We start from the raw sequence: 16163 nt of genomic DNA, 5'->3' as shown, positions 1-16163 counted from the left end.
CCTACCCCCCCACCACACTCTCTCTCTCTCTCTCTCCCTCCCTCCCTCCCTCTCTCTCACACCGTTATAAGATGTCACTGCCAATCTTTTCACCTTTATTCTCCCCTTTAAAGCTTTCTTTCTTGGTAACTCTCACAATACAATCTATTCTGGCACCTTCTCTCTCATGAAATTGCACTAAGTTGTTGTTTTTAGCTGATTTTTGCAATGTTTGACTTGGATTTTCAGGAAGATAAAGGAAGGTGTTATTCGTGGGCGTTGAGGCAAAGCTTTGGGAAGAAGAAGATGATGGTGGTGAGAGCTGGGCCAAAGAGAATAGCTTTTGATAAAGAATGCAGAGAAGCTTTACTTTCTGGTATCAATAAGATTGCTGATGCTGTTTCTGTCACTTTAGGACCTAAAGGTATAATGGGCTTAATTTCCTGCTTCTTTTAAATTCTTAGACTTGCTTTTATCATTTGTATTGGTCTATATTTCCATTTATAATTCCTATAAACACCTTAGAGGAAATGACAATTCATGGAAAAGGAGAACAAAGTTGTTGCTTAATTCAAAATTGTGTTGCTCATGTGGGCTGACCCGACCCAGTTAGGAGAAGTTAAGAAAGACAACAACGACACCAACAACAACAACAAAACCAGTGTAGTCCCACAAGTGGTGTCTTGGAAGGGTAGAGTGTACACAGACCTTACCCCTGATATTAAAAAGGCTGAGAGGATATTTCCGGTAGACCCTCGGCTCGGGAAGGAAAAAGGGGAGAGGCAATAACAAGCAAACTAATCTGACAATTGAAGCGAAACTAACACTAAGTAATGCAATCAGAAAAACGAAACAAAGGCATCAACAAGTAATAACAGAAATCTAGGGATAAAAAAATATACGAGGAGAAGAAAGAAATTTAAATAAAAGGTAAACATTAACCGTGTTGTTCAAACACATGATTGGAAGGAATAAGTTGGTTTACACCTTTTCTTGTCAATGAAATGTATATGAGGAGCTTGTTTTTTAAACATAGTGTATATGATATGTTGTCTGCCTGCTTGTTTTGAAATGAATGCATGTGTGACTAATTATGCAGGGCGCAACGTAGTTCTCTCTGAATCTGGTGTGCTGAAAGTAATTAATGATGGTGTTACCATAGCTCAAGCCATAGAACTTCCAGATACAATTGAAAATGCAGGAGTGACACTTATCAAGGAGGTTATTATTCCCTGAAACTGTAGTTGGATTATTGAATATTTGAGGAACTCCTAATCATTTTATGTCTATTGCAGGTTGCAACTAAGACCAACAGTTTAGCTGGGGATGGTACAACTACTGCAATTGTTTTGGCTCGTGAGATGGTCAAAGCTGGTATGCTAGCCGTTGCTTTTGGGGCTAACCCTGTTTCTATGAAGAAAGGGATGGAGCAGACAGTAAGAGAGCTGGTCAAAATTTTGAAGAAGAAAAGCTATCCCATTAGAGGAAATGATGATATTAAAGGTAACTTGCTTTATTTTAATACTTATTCAACTTAGAAAATTTCTCTATTCACTTTAAAAAGTAAAAGGTTTTGATCTCTCTCTCTCTCGCTCTCTCTTTTTACTATTTGCAGCTGTAGCTTCAATATCGGCTGGAAATGATGAGTTCATTGGCAGTTTGATCGCTGAGGCAATTAAGAAGATTGGTTCCAATGGCGTGATATGTATTGAGTCTTCCTCATCAGCTGAAACCTCAGTCATGGTTGAAGAAGGAATGAAGGTAATATCTGCTCTTCAAAGTGTTTCTCTTTGACTTCAAATTCACAGAATTGTAATTGATCATACTGTACTGAAAAATAAGATATCAGGTTGGTTGAAAATGATCCCTCCTTAACTTTTCCAATCCTTTCAGGTTTGAAGTAAATTTCAAAGCTCAGACATAATGCCATAAGAACCTTAGTTGCTTGATTGCAGTTCTACTAAGAAATTGAATTATCTAGTTATCCATTTATGTTCTTTAGCTAATTTCATCTTCTCATTTGTAAAGATTCTTTTTCTTCCATTTGTTTTCATTATTTTCTTGATTTGTATTCAGGCATTCTTTTCCTACAGATTGACAAGGGGTACATGTCACCCCATTTCATCAACAATCCCAACAAATCTATAGTAGAGTTTGAAAATGCCAAAGTTCTGGTAACCGATCAAAAGATATCTTCTGTCAAAGAAATTGTTCCTTTGCTAGAGAAGGCCACACAGCTGAGTGTGCCACTGCTGATTTTTGCTGAGGATATTTCAAGCCAAGTGCTAGAAACACTAGTCATTAACAAGATGCAAGGAATGCTTAATGTTGCTGTTGTGAAATGTCCAGGATTTGGAGAAGGAAAGAAAGCTGTATTGCAAGACATTGCCCTGTTGACAGGTGAAGCAAATACTTCATTCTGTATTGAAATAGGTTAATAAGTGTATCCAAACCCAAAAAATAAAGTGTTGAAATGGAATTAGTGTATAGAGTGGTCTTGCAAACAAGCGCCACCAAGAGAGAGATACAGAGACAGACAGAGACAGACAGAGATTCTTTATCATGTGGCTTGTAAAGTCTTGATATTATGTGAACTTTCCCTGTGAGTGAACATCAGTTTTAACTCATTTTGAGGATGGATTTGAAGCTAGGTGATATTATCCACAGTGCATGTATACACAATTTTCCTAATGCTTCAGCACAAATACATTGGTTTTACAGTTAGCCAAATCAGCATTTTCTGTAATGTACATTTGCTCTAACAATGCTCGCAAAAGAGGTTTAACCATTAATAGTTTTTGTATGCAACATGGGCTTCTCAAGAGATAGTGTTGCCGCAAGTGCCAAGTATCTGCCAAAATCTCCTTTACCATCACATCTAACTGACATTGTATTGCAATTAGGTGCTGATTTTCTTTCTGGAGACTTAGGCCTGAATCTTGAAGGTGCAACCTCAGATCAGCTTGGTATTGCTCGGAAAATAACAATAACCAGCAATTCTACGACCATCGTGGCTGATCCCTCCACAAAAGCTGAAATACAAGCCAGAATAATGCAGATAAAGAAGGATCTTGCAGAAACAGATAGTAAATATCTGTCAGAGAAGCTTTCAGAAAGAATAGCAAAACTCTCTGGTGGTGTGGCCATATTGAAGGTCTGTATTGATTAAGGTGTAATGTTTCAGATCAAACATTCGAGACAGCCATTTACAATATATTTGAATCTTATCCTGCTTGTTGTATCTGTTATAATCGAGCATATAATCGAGTTTATATTCAGATTGCTGCAATTTTAGAAGTGAATAAATTTGAAATGTATAATTGACTTTTAAAGCAGTTAAAATGGTTCAAACTGCTAGGAATGACTTTGCTTTAATAATTAAACAGGACTACCTCATTCTGACTGTAGTTGTCACATTTTGCTGGTAGATGTGTTTGCTCTGGGATGATAACACAAAGTGTTAACCTGTGAGCTGGCATACTGATTATGTTGAAGTGAAAATCTAGTTCAACAGAAATTGATTATCCTTCATGTCCAAATGGTAAAAGATGTTAACTTTTCCTAGAGTGCCCATTTCACACTTGTTATCTTTATATTTCCAAAAAAACATTCCGTTATTTTGTAGATGTATTCTTGCACTTGTATATTTGTTTCTCTTTTCAAAAGAGATATTCCCTGATAAGATCCTGTATGGATTCAGGTAGGAGCACATACTGAAACAGAACTGGAAGACCGAAAGCTGAGAATTGAGGATGCAAAAAGTGCTACATTTGCTGCCATGGATGAAGGAATAGTGCCTGGTGGTGGTGCCACTTTTATTCATCTCTCTGAACACGTAGCCTTCATAAAAGAATCGTTTCAAGATCCAGATGAGCAGATCGGTGCTGACATAATAGGAATGGTATGGCATATTGATTCCCTTTTTTTATGCATATTGCATTCCTCAATTTGAACATGGACCAAATATTGGGAGCCTCGCGTTTTACATGTTGGAAAAAGAAACATCTATGCATTCGTTATTGTTGTGTACAAGTTTATTTGCTCTCCGACTACTATCTTTTGCTTCTTTTCTCCTATTTGTTTGCTCTTTAAGTCAGTATAGACAAGTGAATTTTGAAGAGACTTTCTGAGTTTATACTCATGAGTAACCTCTCTAGCTTCCAGAATTCAATGGTTTACAACTTATTTCAGGCACTTCTTGCACCAGCAAAGCTGATTGCCGCAAATGCAGGAATGGATGGAGATGTAGTTGTGGAAGAAGTTAGAGGTTGTGACTGGCAAATGGGATATAATGCCATGACCGGAAGATATGAAGACCTTCTTGCTTCTGGGGTTATTGATCCTTGCCGTGTTTCAAGGTGTGCCCTTCAGAATGCTGTCTCTGTTGCTGGTATAGTCCTAACTACTCAAGCAATAATGGTAGAGAAAACCAAGGAGCCCAAACCGCTTGTTCCTCAGATTCCTGGTATAACTCCTTAAAAGGATAAAAGATAAACCCTGGTTGAAGCACTTGATCAGGAGAGGGTCAAATTCATGTTGTTGTCATAGTAAAAGGCAAGCTCTACTCTGCCGTTTTGAATTGGCTGAGACATTGGAAAGAGTTGAGAATTTTGGTCCGTGCTGGTACTATTGATTGTGTCATTGTAGATAAAATTGTATCCAAGCACAAACATTTTCTAGTGCTGATTCTTGGTAGGAAAATATAGATATCCTCGAGTATATGGGAACTGGTTTGATCCCAGCAGCACAGAGTCTTCTTGTTTTAGTGGTACTTGTTCCTGCAGGAGGAGCATCATCATTTTCAGGTTTCTATAAGTAGTCGGTCCAGTAGATTTCGGGTACCAAATGTTTAAGAACAAAAAGTAAGGAAAAAGCAGCTGCAATTGCTGACAGGTTTCAGATGAATGGATATGAAAATCAAAATCCCATGTTAATAAAATGGCTAAATAGCTGTTTTACTTTGTAAACCCCGACCCTGCCCCCCTCTTTCTTTGAAATCATTTTTGTTCTATTTCTATTCTGTTTCATTTTGCATGTATTTGGGTTCATTCTGGACTTCATGGTGTGTAGCAGTAGTTTCATAGCCCACACTGATTGAAGTTTTCAATTGTGAGCTGGGAGAATGTTTATGTTCAGCAAAGCTAAGAAGAGTTTAACATTAAATCAAAGTTAATTCTACAAAACATTTGGCACTGAAGTTTACGTAGTAATGCAAAATGAACCTGGAAGCAGGTTCCAAATAATAGTTCTGTTTGTAGATATTCTTGCTGCAGGCCCTCCATTTAATTGTCATAGTTTTACCAGCAAGATGTAGTGAGATGGATGGGATCTCTCTACCTTTAACTAGAGGTCTCGAGTTAGACTCATAGGAATAGAAAAATTCTTGGTAGGAAACATTTCTTCGTTAAAGGGATCAAATGCAACGTGAATCTTGATTAGTAGAGCCAGTGAGCTTCATGTACTAGATGGATTACTTGGAATAGTATAAATTGATGAATTTTGTCCCAAGTGAATATTTGAGCTTTTCAGTTGCTCAAACAGAAAATTCACCCTAGGGCTACTTACAAAAAAATAAGAAAATAATTTGCGGTCAATTCTCTAATGATCAATTATTTACAAGTTACGACAACAAACCCGGTAGTCTTCTATAAGTGGGGTCTGGAAAGGGTAAGATATAAAAGTTACTATGCCGTAATAATAAATCTTAGGAATTCAACTTCATTCTAAGTAGTAGATTTTATTGAAAATCTAATATTTTAGAACTATCTAACAAAAGCCCTTTTATTTTTTGATCATTAGATTAGAATTTTAAATGGATTCAACATCATATATCTAGAATATTGGTGAAAAAAGTATGGGCTAGCCAGTTTTTGGATTGGTAATTGAAAAATAGGCCACCGTTCACAAAGTTATTGAAAAATAGCCATTATTTTGCTGCAACATGTAAAGTTCCAGTGTAATATACTGGAGATTGGTGCACCTGTCTATGAACTTCCAGCTATTATGATTTATGCTGGAACTCCAGCACACGGAAAGTTCCAGCATAATATACTGGAGATTGGAGCATATTATGTTGGAACTCCAGTATATTATGCTGGAACTCCAGTATATTATGCTGGAAGTTCACATGTAAAAAATTCGAACTCCAGTATATTATGCTGGAATATTTTTCGGATTTTGAACTGTATTTTCGTCGGATTTATCTTTACATGAAAAGTGGCTAAATTTTAATCATGTTTAAAACTATGACTATTTTTTAATTAGCACTTGTAACTATTTTTCAATTAGAATATTATTGTCATTATGTAATAGAAGAATGTTTACTCTTCCATTCAAATTATAAATGGTCACAAAATATCATTTTCTCATGTAAATATGCCATGAATTAGGTATTTGGCTAGTTCTTAAGTAAGGACTTGTCTCTTAGCAATTAGCCGATCGAGGAGTCTATAACCCTATATACCTATTACATAATGACATCTTTATTAAATCTATGACTTCTTGTGTAGTTATGTATCATTGTTCTTTGACATCACATGGCAAAATTATTACGATTTACACTTAAAATTGTATTTACACATATAATACACAAATTCTCCCATAAATTATGCTAATATGAACAGTGTAGAGTTTGATACTGGAAATCGGACATTGCATTATCTGTGTAGAGTCTCATACTAAAAAATCAACATTATTATTAATTATGCAAACATTATAGCATTGCATCATTTTTTGTTGTTGTCACGCCCCGAACTTGGGCCTGGACGTAACACGGCACTCGGTGCCTGACTACATGTGACCGAGCGATCCAACTGGCTGGCTGAATCAACATGTGAAATCATAATATACTGAATGCGGAAATAAACTAACGCATGCTGATATACTGAAAGTCTGGATGATATAAATCAAAGTGTGGAAATACTAAAACAAATCTGGAACATATATGTAGCCAACATTGCTTATCATGAAAAGCCTGAGACTCTGTCTAACTGTTACTCTAGTCTATGAAGCCTCTAATTTGTACTGAAAACACTGACTGTCTGAAAATACTGAAGACTGTAGTAATGATAATGCCCCGAAAGAACTGGGGATCACCAAATAGCTGGTACGAGAATCCTAGCGCTCTGAATCATCAACCTGTAAATCATTACCTGCACCGTGAGATGCAGGCCCCAGGCAAAAGGGACGTCAGTACATTTGAATTGCACTGATATGTAAAGCGACTGAAAGAAAGAATTATAAATGCTGAAACTGAAACCAAGCTGATAACTGAGAATTTACAATTGATAACTGAAATGATAACTATTGAAACTAAAACTAAAATGATAACTGGTAACTGATAACTTAACTGATAATTGATAACTGATAACTGAACAGATAACTGGTAACTGATAACTGATAACGGAACTGATAACTGATGACTGAAATGATAACTGATAACTGAAATGATAACTAATAATTGAACTGAACAAAGGAAGTAAGGATATAAATACTCCCTCTTCTGAATGATGAACCACCTGTTTATTTGAATAAATAAGCTGCGGCCTCAGGCCCAATATATATGTGCACAAACTGCGGCCTCGGGCCCAAGCATACGTATACATAACTGCGACCTCAGGTCCAAAATGCATAAAGCATAAACTGCGGCCTCAGGCCCAAATACAGGTGTTCAACATTCAGGAACTAAGAATCAAACTGCAATACATGATAATGAAATACTGAATCACACTGAGTTACATGATACTGGAATACTGGATCACACTGAGTTACATAATACCGGAATACTGGATCACACTGAGTTACATAATACTGGATAACACTGAGTTACATAATACTGGAATACTGAATGGGACTAGACTGAGACATGTATTCTTGAACTGATTATGAACACTGAAACTTCAACTATTTGTGGCATACTGAGTAATCTATACTAAGACTCGGGGGCATCAAACCCAAGTCTATATTGAATACGCACTGAGCTCACAACGTTCAGAATGAAAGTGGTGAACGAGTTATGAAGCTAGAGAATAGAAGTTCTACAACTATTCAAGAAACTAGGCTTAACTATATTTATGAGGCAATTGGTAACGTCGTAAAAGAAACGTAGTGTAGGGAGAATCATTGAATTCCCAAACATAGAGAGTTAGCCTCACATACCTTAACTTCCTGCTCTTGAGCATAATACAACATTCGCCAACCCTTTTACCTTTAATCTATATCAATACAAGTCAAAGGGATTCCAAATTAGCAACAATAGTCATGTTTTGGTCACTTAGGCATTTTATCAAACACTCGGTGGCATAAAGCTTCATAGCCCTTATTAATGGTGTCTCTACACCCAATAACCCATTCTCTTGCTCCTAGATAAATTCTAAAGTCTCAAATTGTTATAATCAACATTATTCTTTATCACCCATAAGGTAATCAACACCCATAACCAATAATAACCAATTAACAACCCAAACCTATCACCGTTCATGCTTTTCTATCAAACCCATCAACTCATATCTCATGAACTAGAGTCTATAATCATTAATTCAATGATATAATCAATTAGAGGGTGAAGATATTATCTTTTTGACGTTCAATCTTCTTGAATTCGAGTTCTAGGGTTTCTTCTCTCAACAATAGTGTCCCAATCGAATATCTATGGAGTGTTTACCCATGTTAATAAGATGTTGGAAAATTGAAATTAACTTAGAATCACCATTAGAACTTACCTTGGGTGGTGGAAGGACCCTTAAGGAGTTAGGTTTTTGAGAGTTTTCCTTTCTAGAGCAAGTTTTTATGTTTTGGGGCTGTGGGGGACGAAATAAGGCTAAAAAAATGACTTCCCAAGTCGTCCACCGCGTCCCAGTAGGCGCGATCGCAGTAAATCGCTGGGACACTGCCTCACCACCGCGGTCGCAGTAAAAACGCGGCAGGAACGCCGTGGTTATACACCATTCTGTAAAACGGGCATAACTTTTTGCACAGACTCCACAATATATCGTTGGAAAGCTATTTCAATGGCCTACAACTTTCATGCTTTGAATTTTCCCAAATTACTTATATATTTTCACTAAACTCTGCTAGAAGACAGACCTTCTGCAAACTTAGTCGATTTTGTCAAATCTTATGCACCTCACTTCTCATCTTGGTTTTGAAACAACTATTTTCACTCATAATCATCCTGATAGGACTTCATATGTCCAAAATATAGCCTTACTACTCCTTTAACTCACCTAATCCGAATGTGCGGGGTGTTACAGTTGCAAACCAAACCCTATAATTATTTTGCAAGATTTTATGTTGTAATTGTTTTTTCTTATACTTTAAATCCAACAAACCCTAAACATATGACCTTGGAGTTTTTGGAGTATTAATTTAGCTAAATTTTACTGGAACTTTAGCCATCACATTCATGTGTCCATCGATTTCTTAATTTTTTTTTACCTTATTCGAATATAATGAAGTGTGAAGTATTCCTATTTTAGTTCAAGAAAACCATTTTTATAAAGAAGTTAAAGAGTGATTATACAGCAAAGCCGGTTCATATCATTTCACAATATATAACTTTAAAAAAAAATTATTGTTACTATTAAATATACCCAGCTTTGTTTCTTTCTTTTTAATATACTCCTTTCTTCTTTTTCTAATTGATCTTGCGCATTTGTGAATTAAGGAACTGTTATAGTGGGAACTACAGTAAAAATAAATTTAATCTTTAAGGTAAAATGGCATTAACAATTAAACTCATGAGAAAATCAACTTATCCATAATGTGACCCTTGTTTTAATTTTAAAACAATAACCATATGGTTATAGTGGGAACTACAGTAAAAACAAAAAAATAAAAAGGGATAAAAAAGAAAAAAAGGAAAATGGAAATGATGCAAGCTTAATGTCAAAGTTAAGTATGTCTTCCACAAATGGATTTTATGAAACCAAAACTTCTAAAATACGCAGAGATATGTTGCCCCCCACTTTCTATAAACTTTTCAATATATTTCCTTTGAATTTATTACATCATATCCTTGTAATAATTTGCTGTATGTCCTTTTTTGTTACTCTTTTTTTTAATTATCAAAAGTGAAGGGTTAATGATCACATGCATTCTTAATTTATTAGATAAAAACAATAGAACTTAAATATCCGATTTCGTGGATGTTAATGTAATGACTTTGTTTAGTTATCACTGCACACCTCCCTTTTTTTGCTTTTGTTTGAATATTAATAACGTTATAAACAGAAATTTCTTGAAGCTAAAACTGCGAACAAACCACTCAATACTTGGTTAAATAGTAAATACTAATATTTTACAAACAGGTTCGAGCCGTGAAAACTATCACTGATGCTTGCATTAGAGTAGGCTGCCTACATCATATCCCCTCGGGGTATGGCTCTTCCCCGAACCCTGCGTGAACTCAAAATACTTTGTATACCGGGCTTCCATTTATTCTAGTAATATAATAAAATTTGTTCCCTAACAACACAAGTTGATAAAAATATAATTTCATTAAATATATATCTTGCAAATAATAGGATCAAAGACATGCGATTTGCGAAAGTTGTGTGTTTTTCCCTTAACGTGCAAATTATTGAATATAACAAGAAATTCATGTATATTATTAATATTGTATTATAGCTTCAAGTAGAATTTGCATAATCAATCAATTATATATATATATATAAAAGAGAGAGATCCATTTGTGGCTTTTAAGCACATGGTTTAATCAACGTTTTCTACAAATATGTAAAGAATACAGTTAGTCATTAATCATAATACTCAGGATTATGAAATTATAACTACCATTATGTTGTCAGATTGATTAGATAATTATGTAGGCAATATATAATGAGAGCCACCTTTAATAGTTATAACAGCTTGCTCATGAAATAGATTATTTGGTTAGTTATCTAACTCTTAAATATATCACATTCACGTCTCATTACCATTTACTTTCACCACAAAAAAAAAGAAAAAGAAAAAAAAAGAAAAAGAAAAAGAAAAATCATGATGTGATTGACACAATTCAACATATCTAAGTTACTAGTGTAATTTTACTTATTTCACCTCTATGCGTTGTCCTGCATATAAAAATTAAATATTTGTTATATTTGTGAAGCCAACAATTAAAAAGTTCAATTTTTAAGTGCAAATTATATTTTTGTTGATATTTAGTACTAGTACTAATTTTTTTTAATAGTAGTACTTGTCATAGCACCGGAAAGAAAAAGAAAAAAAATAATGTGAAAAAGATTTGATTTTACAAGTACAATTAATATAATTGGTCAATTTAATTCAGTGTCATAACAAAATAAATTATTCTATCCACAAATATTATTTCGACAAAATTACAAAATTTAATTTTGAAAAGTATTAATGTGCAACCGGTTCATGCACAAAGTAATTAGTGAATGATATGTGCGTTTTTCACACGTTTTATCACTTATTCATGATTAATTAATATACATTATTAACTTAAACTAATATTTAACCATGATAAATTAACATGTATACTTTGGATCCAACTAGGTTCTTCCTATTCTTGTGTGTACTTTGCACAACATTTATCATTTAAATATAATTAATTACAATAAATTTTTATATTATTTTATCGTTTGACTATGGCACTTGACATGATTTATCATACACATCGCTTTTAAATTTTTTCCTATTTTCTTATGCATATATTTTTTTCTTTCATGATATTATTTGTGCCATCCGACATTACATATATCTTAAAATTAAAAAAAATCGCTACTTCCAGAGAGTGGAATGTAGTACTGAAAAAAAAAAAAGAAGAAGAATGGAATGTATTAAGAGAAAATATATAGAAAGGAAACATCTTATTTAGAAATTCTCTAAATTTAGCTTAACAATAAATCAAGCTATATTCAATTCATTTAAGAAAATGCTAAAATCTTACACACTGTAAAAGCAAAATGTAACAATTATCCTTTTTATAACTAATATTTAAATAAAATATTTATTATCTAATGTAAATATTCTTGTCCTAAAACAAACACACACACACACAAAAAAGGGAAGAGAAAGAAAAATAAAAGAAAAAGGAAACAAAACGAAGATCGTGCAGAGCTGTTTATTTTTTCTTTCTTTTTCTCCGATTACTTCTCTTCCTCTTATTTTTGTGCGTCAATTTCACATATAAGAAAAAAAATTGACTTTAGAAAGGCAAACAAGAAGCGGGTCCTTCTATTTCTTTGTCTTAATATAACAACCAAAGCCAGCAAACTAGTCTCCATTATAATTACTGTCTCTCTTAAACCCCTTTGAACTTTTTTTAAGACTTAGAAATTCTTTATTGTTAAATAACTACCTCACATTACTACTACTCGATTACCCTTTTTTAATGTTGTTTTTAGAGTATACCCAGATCTGAATTTGTAAGTTTCTTGAATCTTGTTCACCATTTTCAGCTACACTATGGTCTCTTGCTAACTCAAATTCCCTTTGATTCTGGTAATTTTTTCTCTTTGTATTGTCTTTTTGTAGTACTTGAGTAGGTGTAAGTTTTCGTTTTGTGGGCAAAATTGTTGGTGTGATTTCATGCTTATGATCAGAATTAAGTTGACAATTACAGACATTTAGCTTAAAGTTGGTGCATTTATGTAAAATTGTTTACTGCCATTTTTTAAAGCTTTGATAGTCTCTAGCTAAATCCCTTTTGACTCTGGTACTTGTTCTCTTGTTTTCTTTGTTACTTGTTGGACCATTTCAGTTTTTGATGTTTTAGGTTTTATTTTATCCTCAAGTTGTTGAATTCTCTTGAAGATTCTTGCGGTTAATTTTCTCTTTGTAGAAATAAGTTGAGCATTATAGACATTTTAGCAGTGTATGTTGCACTGGAGGAGAAATGCTGATGCTGAGAAGAATTTGTGGTTTTTTTTTTCCGCTATTCCAGTGGTTATTGTGAAGGATTCTTGAACTAATTGGTAGTATTTTAAGTTAGAGTTTCAGGTGAGAACTTATGAAATCTTCTGTCTTGTATGCAGTAAAAGGAGCTATACTGGGGGTGAGGGTTTCCTTTGGGTGCTCACAATGGCTAAATCAAGGCAGCAGTTTCAAGTAGAAGATGTATTGTCAACATCGCCAACTGCAGTGCGCTCAAGAGAATGGGAAGGACCAGCTAGGTGGACGGAGTACTTGGGTCCTGATATTTCTCCAACAATAGGTCATAAGGCTTCTAGAAATGGTAGCTCTGATGGTACTGCCCATAGCTCAGGCGGGTCGACTAATAAAGGCTTGAACATGCAATGGGTCAACCAACTTACTCAAGTAGCTGAAGGGCTGATGGCAAAAATGTATAGGTTTAATCAGATATTAGATTACCCCGATGTCAGTGGACATGGATTCTCTGAAGCATTTTGGAAGTCTGGTGTGTTTCCAAATCATCCAAAAATCTGTGTTTTACTATCAAAGAAGTTTCCGGAGCACCACAGCAAGTTACAGCTCGAAAGAGTAAGAAAATATGGCCGTCCTTTTATAGACTGTAGTTTTGTTATTCCTGATGGAAAGTATATTCTTTTGTTTGTGTGATTTTTACTGTGAATGCTGATATAGATTGATAAGTTTGCTTTGGATGCTATGAATGACGGCGCTGAAGTCCATTTGCAAAGCTTGGAACCATGGATTCAAGTAAGTTAGCTCTGCTTTGTTTTCTTCTTCTTTCTTTCCGCTCCATATTCCAGTGCTTTCGATGATACTTTAGATTCAGTATAGCTGCATAATTCAATGATACTGAAACTACCAAAAAGCTTTAAAGTATTTCTGAAGCATCAAATTTATTTGGGTAGGACTGAAATGTAAGGCACATATTGGGTTAAAGGCCCATATCTTTTCAAGAAATTAACTAGATTTAAACCAGGGAATATTGGCACCCTAGAGCAATGAGAATTGAGAAGTAAAGCAAGGATGGCAACTAAGTTTTGAAGCAAGAAAAAGTTGAGGCTGTATGCCTTCTAGACATTGGGATTCACTGTATGTTATTACTATCTAATAGGACAAGTTAAGAACGACGTATAACTTTGGCTATATAGAAAGGACAATTGTCTATATCTTTTAGCCCACTGATTTTTTTCCTGACGGCCGAGTAGTAAGATGGTGTCAGTAAATGTTAAGAACTTTCTACCAACTAGTTTTTGAGCATGTTAAGAGGTTCTATTTGTTTTTAAGAAGTATTGGTTAGACTTGGAAAAGAGCCATTAGTAACTGACGTTTCGTAGGAGAAAAGAGTTGATTTCAACAGAATTACTTTTCCAGTGGATAACTGACTTACCAGCCCCTGTTTGTCTTGCATAATTCATAATAAGTTTATAATTGATACTTGCACAAAATATAATAGGGTAATAAGGGAGTGGGAGAGGTATATTGGTGCGTCAGTTTGATAGTAGGTTGGACTGCAACATCAATTATGAAGTGAAAAGAGTGTGAGAAATCAAATACAGGAAAGATATGTTAAGGGTCGAATTTTGTTATCCAGTCTTGGAATTTGGTGCAGAATTGTCCAGGATATCACCTGTTGGGTGTTTTCTCTATCATAGTTTTGATACTTATTTGTGGAAAAAAGGATTATTTGTTATCAAAAGTTGATATGGAGAGTATGTGCACTTAATTCAAACTTTCTTGTCTTGATCAGCTGCTTCTTGACCTGATGGCGTTTCGAGAACATGCCTTGCGTCTTATATTGGATCTAAGCAGTACAGTGATTACCTTGTTGGTGAGTGATGATATCAACTTTTTACCTCCAACTAAATTTTTTCTTAATACCACCTTTGGTCTTTGATTCAGCACAAGAGAGCAACTTTATAGCTTAACTTACTCTTTTTTTAATAAAAAAAGGAATGCTACAGCCGGAATGGTTTCTGTCTTGACTAAAAGGGTAATGCTGAATCTTTTCTTATAACGATATTGTATGTGATATTTTACATGCTTTTTTGCTGCAGCCTCACCAGAACTCTCTCATACTGCATGCATTTATGGACCTTTTTTGTGCTTTTGTTCGTGTAAATATATTTTCAGAAAAGGCAAGTATTCGAACAATTCTCTGTTCATTATCTTCTGCTCTGTATATGGTTAATTGGAACTTTTATGCAGTGTTATTTATAGTGTATTAATGCCTTTGTAAACTGTGCTTCTCTTTACTTCCACCACAGATACCAAGGAAAATGATGCTGCAAACATACAATTTGCTTCATGCCATGGCAAGAAATGACAGAGACTGCGATTTTTATCACAGGTCAGATTTCTTTACGGGGGCTCGTTCTCTTTTCTCTTAGATATTTTCGGGGAAGGAGGGGGGGATAGGGGGCGAGGGGAGAGGAGTGGCTCTTTGGCTTTAGAGGTTCGTGTCAAAGGGCTCCGAGAAATTTTGTCGCCCTTGAGAAAGCACGACCAGATATTGGAGTGCAATGTAATCTAGAAGTTTAACATGATGCCAGGTTTGTGTGCTCTTTGGCTTTAGAGGTTCGTGTCAAAGGGCTCCGAGAAATTTTGTCGCCCTTGAGAAAGCACGACCAGATATTGGAGTGCAATGTAATCTAGAAGTTTAACATGACGCCTGGTTTGTGTGCGCATATGACAGAGGGCGGATCAAGGAGAAGCACTGGCAAGCTTTCGAATAAGGAGTGCATATGCCACCTTAGACAATCTCACATCTGAATGGGAGAGGAAAATGAATTACTATATAAGACATATCACAAGTTCACATGGTACATGTGCTTTTAGACTCGATGTGGCGCAGTTCAAGTTGAAGGGACAAATATGTGAGGTCTGTTGGGCCAAAACGGTCAGAACGTGCCATAGCTCACGTGTGACAAATATGGTATCAGAGTCGGACTCTTGCAATACAATGGTCGGTAATCCTCAAACAAGGACATTGAGTCCTTAAGGAGGGGTTTATCATGTACGTTACGACCATGCAAAAGGGAGGGCTTATGAGTGTGGGTCAAGGAGAAGACTGACAAACCTTTAGGCTGGTAAGTTTCCAAAGATAGGTTGCATATGAAAGGGAGAGAAAAGTAGTACTATATAAGGCAGAACTCAAGTTCACATGGTACGCGCATTTTTGACTCGTGTGGCATGCCCATATGAATAGGGATGGCAAATGGGGCGGGGCGGGGCAGGTTACAATGTTCGCCGGGGGGGGGGGGTAGGGGGGGGTTAAAATTTTTTAAAAAATT

The 16163-nt window shown here is 35.3% G+C and overlaps 2 protein-coding genes across 3 annotated transcripts in view; both read left to right on the top strand.

Moving 5' to 3' along the window:
• Nucleotides 16-4946, top strand: LOC109209627 (chaperonin 60 subunit alpha 2, chloroplastic-like). 2 transcript variants are annotated; one of them, XR_002065398.1, is made up of 9 exons: nt 16-125; nt 229-403; nt 1079-1200; nt 1275-1482; nt 1595-1740; nt 2073-2379; nt 2883-3133; nt 3366-3520; nt 3680-3768. XR_002065398.1 is itself a non-coding variant. In XM_019372937.1 (9 exons), exons 1-9 carry the CDS (start codon nt 72-74, stop codon nt 4456-4458), a joined length of 1752 nt encoding a protein of 583 aa, XP_019228482.1. In that variant the 5' UTR covers nt 16-71; the 3' UTR covers nt 4459-4946. The 2 variants fall into 2 exon arrangements, 1 of the variants encoding a protein (XP_019228482.1); XM_019372937.1 differs by lacking the exon at nt 3366-3520 and adding an exon at nt 4171-4946 and having other exon boundaries at nt 3680-3880.
• The window catches only part of LOC109209619 (protein NAP1), a 16674-nt gene continuing 12622 nt past the window's right edge, over nt 12112-16163 (top strand). The window contains exons 1-6 of the mRNA XM_019372929.1: nt 12112-12444; nt 12978-13443; nt 13546-13620; nt 14621-14701; nt 14928-15008; nt 15138-15220. Of these exons, the coding sequence (XP_019228474.1) occupies nt 13024-13443; nt 13546-13620; nt 14621-14701; nt 14928-15008; nt 15138-15220 (740 nt within the window). The 5' untranslated portion in view covers nt 12112-12444; nt 12978-13023. The remainder of the gene's footprint in view (nt 12445-12977; nt 13444-13545; nt 13621-14620; nt 14702-14927; nt 15009-15137; nt 15221-16163) is intronic.

This window comes from Nicotiana attenuata, chromosome 2 (genome assembly GCF_001879085.1).
Source record: "Nicotiana attenuata strain UT chromosome 2, NIATTr2, whole genome shotgun sequence".
Classification (NCBI taxonomy): domain Eukaryota; kingdom Viridiplantae; phylum Streptophyta; class Magnoliopsida; order Solanales; family Solanaceae; genus Nicotiana; species Nicotiana attenuata.
The sequence above is the reverse complement of the archived record's forward strand: the minus strand, read 5'-3'. Positions and strand labels throughout refer to the sequence as shown.

Bases quoted from the DNA above. Each gene is read 5' to 3' on its own strand.
- LOC109209627 (XM_019372937.1), top strand. From the start codon at position 72: ATGTCACTGCCAATCTTTTCACCTTTATTCTCCCCTTTAAAGCTTTCT. The intron at 1,741-2,072 runs GTAATATCTGCT...CTTTTCCTACAG, and splicing joins TGGTTGAAGAAGGAATGAAG to ATTGACAAGGGGTACATGTC. The intron at 3,134-3,679 runs GTCTGTATTGAT...GTATGGATTCAG, and splicing joins GTGGTGTGGCCATATTGAAG to GTAGGAGCACATACTGAAAC.